The sequence below is a fragment of the Taurulus bubalis genome (assembly GCF_910589615.1).
Source record: "Taurulus bubalis genome assembly, chromosome: 2".
Classification (NCBI taxonomy): domain Eukaryota; kingdom Metazoa; phylum Chordata; class Actinopteri; order Perciformes; family Cottidae; genus Taurulus; species Taurulus bubalis.
Genome location: NC_136590.1, coordinates 28,585,714 through 28,595,713, shown reverse-complemented (window position 1 = coordinate 28,595,713; position 10,000 = coordinate 28,585,714). Strand labels below are relative to the sequence as shown.

General features: G+C 38.8%; 1 protein-coding gene across 1 annotated transcript; it reads left to right on the top strand.

The window, feature by feature from the left end:
* Nucleotides 1-830: 830 nt before the first annotated feature.
* On the top strand, nucleotides 831-9,652 carry mks1 (MKS transition zone complex subunit 1; the record flags this gene model as incomplete). Its single annotated transcript, XM_079214120.1, has 18 exons — nucleotides 831-907; nucleotides 3,618-3,739; nucleotides 3,983-4,035; nucleotides 4,177-4,344; nucleotides 4,804-4,901; nucleotides 5,120-5,248; nucleotides 5,529-5,633; nucleotides 5,791-5,899; nucleotides 6,034-6,090; nucleotides 6,546-6,588; nucleotides 6,682-6,744; nucleotides 6,857-6,927; nucleotides 7,017-7,086; nucleotides 7,226-7,333; nucleotides 7,717-7,850; nucleotides 8,472-8,554; nucleotides 8,730-8,827; nucleotides 9,094-9,652. The coding sequence occupies 18 exons, from the start codon at nucleotides 831-833 to the stop codon at nucleotides 9,189-9,191; spliced, it is 1,686 nt and encodes a 561-aa protein (XP_079070246.1). The 3' UTR covers nucleotides 9,192-9,652.
* Nucleotides 9,653-10,000: the final 348 nt, after the last annotated feature.

Here is a 10,000-nt window from a genome sequence, read left to right as displayed (position 1 = left end):
TTCAATTCCTCTAATTCCACGTGTTTTTCTGTTCCATATTAAATCCTTAATGTTTCTGAGTAAATGAAGCAACTGGATGTGACTTAGGATAGGTTCATATGTACCTTAGGACTCTAAGAAAAATATTAACGAGACTCAAAGGTTACTGGCCACAACATAAAGTTATGATTAAAAACATAAACAGATAACACCAATGGGATGATAATTATTGCGTTTATTTCTTTAGAAAAGTTACTGGGAAAAGCTTGCAAAATCCAGGGTGTTGAGACTCAGGGTGCAGGGTAAGAGAGTTGTCTCATTTGAATGGTTCTTGGAAAGAGAGAGACAGGGAGAGGGGGAGAAAAAGACAAAGGAGAAAGGGTTGACACACATACACAGTAGGCTTGGACAGGAAATTGCCTTTTGAAAGGAAGTGTGTTCTTTATTCTCCCAACTTAAGTTATGGAACATCCTTAGTCACTAGTATTTAAAGCATGCTTAATATTATAAGCAATTTAAATATACAAAAATGTTATGAAGCCATGATGATAGAAAGAGGTGCAGTGGGTGGCAGCATGCAGTAGGTGGCAGCATGCACCTTAAATGTTGGTTTATAGTCCGCCATTAAGTTAAAGAAGAAGAAGAAGAAAAGGGTTTCTTAACCGTTGTTCTTGTCGTTTACATGTGCAAACTCTGCAAGTAAGCTAATATATAGTATGTGGTTGTGTGTACGGACAACACAAAACAAAAAGTAGTTGTGTGCTTAAACAAACATTGTAGTTGAGCAACCTGCTTCGCTAAAATCAAACCAGTCGCGTTTCTCTAATGTTTACGGGCTAAATATCAGCTTAATGGCAGACAGTTGGAACACAGATACCGGTGAAGCTGTGTATAGGTCCCGGGATGCTGTCAAGAACTTGAGAATACGGTAAGAAACTTTGGTTTACCTGCAAAAACTCTGATGTGTCAATCTTCATGTTGATGGTCGCTGCTATCAAGTGGAAGCCGGTGTTACGGTTTAACAGGCGACCATGTTAACTGGCGACTTTCGGCCGAAAGCGTCTCCTGTTGTCGTCGTTACAGCAGATGTTGAGAATAGCAAGAGAACACGTAGCTGTCCTCGTGAATGCCGCATTGTTTAATTCTGCACTTCAATGTCTAACCTTCTCGTCTAAAGTATCTGGTCAAAACATACCGGACTAGACGTTGTTGAGTCTTTTCAGGGAAATAATCCACGCGAGTGGAAACGTCGCTTGTTGTTTATGTGTTGAGACAGGAAGTCAGCAAATTGCCTTTCCTTTGAAATAAAGTTGTTAGAAATAACACATAATGACTGTGGAGTCTGTTTTGCGCAAATATCTGTCACGTAAATTAGCTCTATAGTACACGAAAAAAGAAGAGAAAAAAGATATACGTTTAATTAACGGGATTCGAACTCATATCATTGGGTAGAAAAGGATCACAGGTCAGTGGCATTACCACTACACCAGGATAGACATAGTATATTTTCTGGTGGAGTTACAATCAAATCATCTACAACACAGTCAGCAGTCACATTTAAACGGCAGAGAGCCACCAGATCAACTTGCGACCAACTGCGACTCCATGGAGCATGTTGACGTGACCTGCGGAGCGCTTTACAATATCGCTGCTTTCTCAAACTAATAGACAGCTGTTTAATATCAGACCATTCAAAACGTCTTTGTAGAACTAAAAATTAATGAGGCAGATCTTTGTGGTGTTGTTATGAGGTGAAAATACACAATGTGGACAATAACGCAAAGGAGGGAACAAGAAAAGCAGAGCCATAAAACTAAGAATTCAACCAGCCAAGAACACAGAAGTGAAACAGTTGAGTTCACTTGAATTGAAGAGAAATACATTATCACAACACAATATGTAAACATGGTGCACACTCAAGGTGAACGAATAATATTTAATACAAATAGTTCATTTTTTTTTCATTCTTGTTAGTTGTAAGGCTGTGATTTATACCACTTAATATGTGAATATGACAAACTTAATATGGCCAATGCCCATCTTTGAACAGATGGTAAACGATCACATATGGGTGTAATGTTTGGGTATTCATACACTTATGACCATATATAATTTATGATACACATCATAATGTGTTTGACCACATTGACTTTGTCATATATTCACATGGTTTAGGTGTCCCTTATTAAATTCAAGTGAACTCAACTGTTTTACATCTGTGTTCTTGGCTGGTTGAATTCTTAATTTTATGGCTCTGCTTTTCTTGTTCCCTCCTTTGCGTTATTGTCCACATTGTGTATTTTCACCTCATAACAACACCACAAAGATCTGCCTCATTAATTTTTAGTTCTACAAAGACGTTTTGAATGGTCTGATATTAAACAGCTGTCTATTAGTTTGAGAAAGCAGCGATATTGTAAAGCGCTCCGCAGGTCACGTCAACATGCTCCATGGAGTCGCAGTTGGTCGCAAGTTGATCTGGTGGCTCTCTGCCGTTTAAATGTGACTGCTGACTGTGTTGTAGATGATTTGATTGTAACTCCACAAGAAAATGTACTATGTCTATCCTGGTGTAGTGGTAATGCCACTGACCTGTGATCCTTTTCTACCCAATGATATGAGTTCGAATCCCGTTAATTAAACGTATATCTTTTTTCTCTTCTTTTTTTTCGTGTACTATAGAGCTAATTTACGTGACAGATATTTTCACAAAACAGACTCAACAGTCATTATGTGTTATTTGTAACAACTTTATTTCAAAGGAAAGGCAATTTGCTGACTTCCTGTTTCAACACATAAACAACAAGCGACGTTTCCACTCGCGTGGATTATTTCCCTGAAAAGACTCAACAACGTCTAGTCCGGTATGTTTTGACCAGAGACTTTAGACGAGAAGGTTAGACATTGAACTGCAGAATTAAACAATGCGGCATTCACGAGGACAGCTACGTGTTCTCTTGCTATTCTCAACATCTGCTGTAACGACGACAACAGGAGACGCTTTCGGCCGAAAGTCGCCAGTTAACATGGTCGCCTGTTAAACCGTAACACCGGTGTTTTGGTTTATCAAGCGACCATGTTCCCTGGAGACCTTTCAGGCGAACGCGTCTGTGGTTGTCATAGTTACGAGAGCTAAAGGACAGCTAACTTTCAACAGCTGTAGTAACTGACAACCACAGACGCGCTCGGCTGAAAATCTCCTACCTGGAGACAGGGTCGCTTAAAAAACCGAAACACCTGTAATACTGTGTGCATGATGTGTAACCTTAATACTCTGGTATTGTGACTAAATGTGTTGTAAATAAATACATAATAATAATAAATAAACTATTTATGTTTTTCAGATCTCGTGAAAAGTTGACATTTGAGAGATACATGGTCCTCACAGGACAGTGACGCTTCACACAAATGATTATCTTATAGACTATGCATTGCTGTAGATTAAACTACCCAGCAGTATCTTTAGTAGTTCATATTTAGCACAACCTTCAGCAATAACATGCAACATCCACATTAATGCAGCAGTAGTAGTAATCCAAAAAAAACACATATATAATGTTATAATGTTGGTGAGTTTTCCCAGCTTCAAGACACTGGTTTTCAACATGGTATCTATTTGTCTCCCTCCCCCCTTTTAGAGTGCGTCTAGAGAGGGTGACCTCCACATCAGCCCTCTCTAAGCACCTGCAGCAGCAAGTTCTGTCCCAGCAAGACAGAGGAGCCATTGAACTGGAAACCCTCACCTCACAAGGCCAGATGGGTACAAATATTTTTATTCTGGTAGAAGGACTGATGGTGAAATTGATGGTCTGTCTGGACAGTCCACTTGTCCACATTAACACATTATTTTGTCTCGCCTCCTTTGCTTGATCTTATTCAAAACCCAGTATGTTTTGACTGTGTGACTTGGATGTAACATAATGTGTATACGTTGTATTAAACCATGTTTTAGGGTGGATGTTTACACCTAAATAATTAAATATTTCTGTTACTCTGTCACCAGGTGATAATGAGGAGGAGTTGGTGGTGGGCTGGCAGGAGAAACTCTTCAGCCAGGTAGCACTATTGAGTGTTAAGTATCCTCAACATATTATAATGATTGAAAACAAGTTCAAGGTCAAGAGTAAATGCTAATCTTGCTCATATTACTTAATGTCCCACCTCCTCATTTCCGTGCCTCTCTGTCTGTGGTCCCAGTATGAGATGGAGCTGTTCCAGAACGAGGCAGCTTGTCAGACCCCTCTGGACCGTCAGTACCACACAGAAGTCAAGGCCCTGAACAAGGCCAAGAGCCGACGTAATCACAGGATTTTCACATACACGGATCATGACCGCTACACAAGCTGTCTTCCACTCCAGCAACTGGTAGGTTATACTGTATCCTACAAATTCAACACAATCATCGAATAATTCACGTTACAGCGTTATAATTTCAGACTTTTTTTCAAATTGTTTTTAGGACATATACATGTATTTTTTTCCACATATTTCAAATACTTTTCAGATATTTTTCATATCATTTTTGGGATATTTTAACTGATATTTTAACTGATATTTTACTAACAATTTTGGAATATTTTATATCTATGCGTGGTCCCTTTTTGCCCAAGCCCATTGGTTTCTACCATCACTTTAAAAAGGCAATGGCTCGGACAAAAAGAAGGATTTAATTACATTTTTGGGGTTGTTTTCATTTTAGTGAGGATCTTTATATTTGTGATAACTGCGACATTTGTTATAAGATTAACTTTTTTGACACCTTGCAGTTACACACAAACAAGTTTATGATTCCTGTAAGTAGCTTGTTGTTTTTTATCCTGAAAGCAGCACTCCACTGACTTGACCACAACCAAATCCAGCCCCACATTCCTGGCTGAAAGGATGGCTAGCGTGAGACACAGACGGCAGGACAGACGCACCTTGTAAGTGAAGCACCAGCTCACTTATTCAAAAGGATTTATAACCCAGATGGTCTTCCATGTCGAAATTCAGTTTTTTTTTCTCCTTAAATGCATGTAATCAGAGTCTCCCCTTGTAACTAACTTTCTGTCTATGATGCTTATTACTCCTCAATGACAGTACTTGTAATGTTTAATGTTCGTTACAGTCATGTGATCGGATGGTCTGCCGTATTTTGCAGGGATTGTAGTGTCCCCAAGTCAAAGATCGTCAACTGGGAGCCCACAGCGGAGTTCGTGAAGAGCAGTCATGTGGTGAATAATGCCATGCAGACCATGCACATCATGGGAGACCTGGCCCCCCCTGCCAGGTAAAGACCTCCTTACCATTCGGTTTGCTCTTGAGGGTTTTGACTTGCAGCATGGAGAAAACCGACCCATCCATTAGTGTACTTGGTCATTTTCCAACTGGTGTTAACCTGCGATCTGTATTGTTTGCACCTTCGGACGAAAGTCTTGCAGCTCAGAAATTGAGTAAGAAGACAAGAAACTATTGCTATTTGCAGGTTTCATTGATGGCATCAAATAAAGTCATCTGTGAATGTTGTGTGGTTCAGTTGTGATTTTCTCTCTGTGTATTTGCTTTCTCAGGCTGGGCCAGAAAGAGAATGAATATTTGCTGGTAACCATAAAGACAGATGGCAGTGGAACAGTAATTGTAAAACCTGACTTCAACAAAGGCAAAGAGCCTTACAGGCAAGTTCACAACATGTCAGGAGACTGTTTGTGGCTCCAGTAATGATGGATTAAAAAAAATATGTTATTTGAAGGAGTCTGATGACACAAAGAAAACAAAACTATGTGTATTGTAAGGATAAAGGGATGCCTGTCTGATGTGGATGTTGTTGTGCAGGATAGTAACAACAGGGGAGAAGAGAGAAGTTTGGCGCCTCACTGTTGAGAATGTGTGCACCACCATGCAACCAGAGGAAAAGGAGAGGGAGCAGAACATGTACAAAGACGTGAGTTCATCTCCATCATGTTTCCTTCAGGACAAGAGCAGAATTTAGGAGTTTAGCTGTTGTGTTCATATGACTGATTATGGAGTCAAACATGTCTTTTGATGTGGACACATCCACTTTTTCTCTGACTCTAGCTGTACGTACGGCACAAGGAGTACCTCAATAGCCTTGTTGGACAAGACTTTGAAATGGTAAGTCTGTTTGTCCACAACCTACTGGACCCCTCAGCCTGATTTTGTTCTCATTATGACTGCATGCTAAAGAACTTCTTGTGGTTACCGTGATTCACATTTAAAACCTAATTTGACTGTTTTATATAGTCATTGACTGATGACTCCTCACTTATTTTAACCAGCTTGAGGCTGCAACGAGTGAACAGCAACTGCTTCAGTAGCAAAAAGTCATTTCCGGCCACTGGCCAGGCTAAAAACAAACCTGACCACGTCTGTTACAGGCCACATTTTGGCTTTTGTCGCGGCTCAATAACTGACATCCATAGAAAAGTTTAATCCCATTTTGCACTTGCAGATAAATTACAAAATAAAATAAATAATAAATAAAACAAAACGTTTAACAAGTTAATCAACACTTTCTTTGATGGTCTGTTTTGCAAAGGCTTTTCACTTACTGCATGTCCATCCTTTAGCCTCCTATAGGTATTCTGCGTTACATGATGAATGGAGAGATAGGTGAGAAGGAAAGCTGCCATCAATACTGTATGTATTTACTGTATATTTATAAAATGCCTGTCTTTGGTATTTAAATCTCCTTTTTCTTCCCAGTCTCAGCCAAAGGCTTTGAATACGATAACTTATACATCCACTTCTTCATGGAACTGCCGAACAGTAAGTCACATGTGGTATTTTATACTATTTACATCGCAGTACTTAGCGATGTTGAAACTTTTTTTAAATCAGTTAAACTTAATTTGCCACTTGTATATCTTGTTTGTTTTAGATTGGTCCAGTTTGCCATTTCAGTCTCTCTCAGGGGTAACGCAGACGTGCCGGGCCAAAACATTGGGGAAGGTGTGTATACTCCACAAGCAACTGGTGAACAGCTTCAGGGCCGGGCAGCTGAGATTTGTTCAACTCCTGAATATTCTTTCTGCCAACAGGAAAACGTAGCTTTCTTCAGTTACCCCTTCAGCTTTGAAGCTTTCTACATGAGTGAAAAGGAGAGTGAGGGTTAGTATCCGCCAGGGGATAGTGTGTTGAAGGAATTTGGCTCATGCATTAGTTAGATGTGAGTGATTTTGTTAATGTGGATGGTACATTAATTCATTTCAGAGATTAGACTGATAAATGAGTTTTCTCCTTGTCTCAGAGTCGATTCCCCAGTGGCCGGTGATCTACTTCAAGGTTCTTTCTCTGGACTCCTGGCAGCGCTTTCGAACTGAAGGCTATGGCTATCTGCTTTTTCCTGCCATGCCTGGTATGCTGTGTACACTGCAAATTGTTGGGTTAAAATTGGGGCGGCAGCAAAGAGCTCTTTTCATTGATCACAGGAAATAGATAAAACAATAACCAAATGCAGAAATCGGACATTTAAGGAGCTTGAACATTGTCGATTTTGAAAAATTACTTAAATTAAGTTGAAGTTAATGGATTACCAAAATATTTGCTGTTGTTCCATCTCTAATTACAAAGGACACTTTTACATTTTGACATGTAACGGTATCTGTTGGGGTTAGACATTGAAATGCTGCCCTATTCTTTTATTCTCTCACAAAACAAAGAATTTACATGTTTTGTAAATTTACATTGCATCAAGTCTTTGGTCTTATTTCCCCACATTTCATGTTTTGTGTTTGCCAGGAAAACACTCGATAACATGCCACACGTGGAGACCCCTTCAGACGGGGACGGTCTCTGCACTGAGGCGCTTCTTTATCGGAGGTTCTCCGGAGCTTGAAGACCACAGCTATATCAGAATACCAGGGACCTTCAAGGTAGGCTCAAACCTCTGTGGAAGCTCTTTAGAGATGGAGAGTAAATATGGACCAGTTAGGGACATCATTTTATTTTCTTCTTTCGCCGCTCGTCACTCAAACCCAAACGGATTCATTTGGATTTTATGTTTCTATATATTGAATAGTTGCGTGGTTTCTGTGCAGTTGTCTGCACAGTTTGAGTAAATAGGGTAGTCTGGGAGTGAGGACACATTTGTGCTTCAAATTGTATTTTGATTGTGAGATTCAATCCAATTCATTATTTTTAATGAACAAAATAAATACAGTAAAAACCACCAATAATAAACCCAAAGTATAATCATGTTTGATGCCCCTGATGTCGAATAGTTGCATAGTTTTTCGTTTGCATCACTGCTTTACCGTAATGCTCAACGTAAACCCAGAGTTAGGAGTTACGTATTAGGTTACGGAAATTACACTATGTATTAAAATAGTGTTTCTTATCATGTTACCTCTTTAAATCACATTTTAAGGTATCCTGTAGAGTTGTCTTGTCACAGCTCTGGTTACATTTACTTTTTGTGACACAAACCATTGGTGTATTTAGGTGGGTATCCTAAAGGATGTTTATTTTTTTCATACTACCATATGTGACTGTAGGGAGAGAGGCTAAGTCGCTTTGGCTTTTGCACTGAAACCACAGGAAGTGTCACCTTTAATCTGCACTGCATCCAGCAAGCCAGGTAAGTACACCTTGAATATGTCAGTATGGGTGTCACGATTATTCTAAACCTCAGTCTTTGTTTGTGTACAGACAGTCTTTGACATATTACATTTATCATACTATTAAATGTTTTAACTTCCTGTGCAGTTGTTGTTTAGTGTGAGTCAGTGTATGCTTGTTGTTTTACATTTCAGGGCATTTGTTGATGCCACCATGTTGAAGAAGAGGAGGCAGAAAGTGTTTGACCAGCTGGGAGGATTTAGTCAGCAAGGAGCTGTTTGCACCATCCTTGGTAAAGACATTCACTCAGAATTACTTTAGGATCTGCAGGATCACTTTGAAGGCTAAGTTGTGTTAATAATCAGGACCAGTGGAGCCAAAATATTCAACAAACAGCATGATGAACATAAACACGTTTGTTTTACACTTGCTCTGTGTGAAATGAAAAAGACATTTATAAGCAAATATAGTTTGTCTTCATTTATAAACAATTTGTTTTAATGTTTTTTTACAGCGTAGTTTTACCATTTTCAATACATCTTTTTTTCTCTCTGCTAGAGGCCTTCCAGAGGGCCAGGAAGAAGATGCAAGAGGCCCGAGAAAGTCTTCCTAGAGACCTCGTACACACCACCTCCCAACTCGAATCCTCTGCATAGGTGTTCTAACAGGGAAGAACTGTCATTTTATCATATGCATAAAAATGTCCAAATGGCTGACATCTATGTAGAATTTTAGCCATATTACCAGCGAAGAAGAGTTGCCGTTTAAAATATTGCACATTTACTGTGTTTTGCTGATAGGACTATGATGTACTATAACGAGTGAGAGAGAAGAAAACAGTTTCTTATTGCTATTTATTCCTTTGTAAAGAAACATGTGTGGAGGGGTAATAACTTAGATAATATGGATATACTGTATGTGCTAATGAGTAAGTGCGAAGCCAATATGCCTACTAAGTCTATTATTTATCACCTTATATCGTTTTGTTTGTACAGTCACGGTTTATCTAAGATTTGAGTAAAGAGTCTCTTTTCTCTAGTGAAAAAACTGATGTAGCAGAAAATAAAATGCTATTTTAAATTTGGGTTATATATTTTCCATTGTTTAATTCAAACATTAGAACCATATTCAAGGTGATACCGTTTTTGTGCGTATTTGTACTCATAGCCACTTTCAGTCAAATTTCATACTTTTTGTATATATTAAGTACTTAGTCACAATAACACTGTACTTAAGTTACTTTATACTTCTACTCCACTACATCTTAGCGTAAATGATTGTGCTTTTTACTTCACTACATTTTTTAATAACTTTAGTTACTTTGCAGATTCAGAATGTTAATACAAATACAATCAACTGATACATATAATGTATTATAGATTACGATAGCAGTATATAAAATAGTTAAAATTAGCTTCACCTTTACCAGCTGTAACATTAGTAATGCTCACACATTAATGCATCA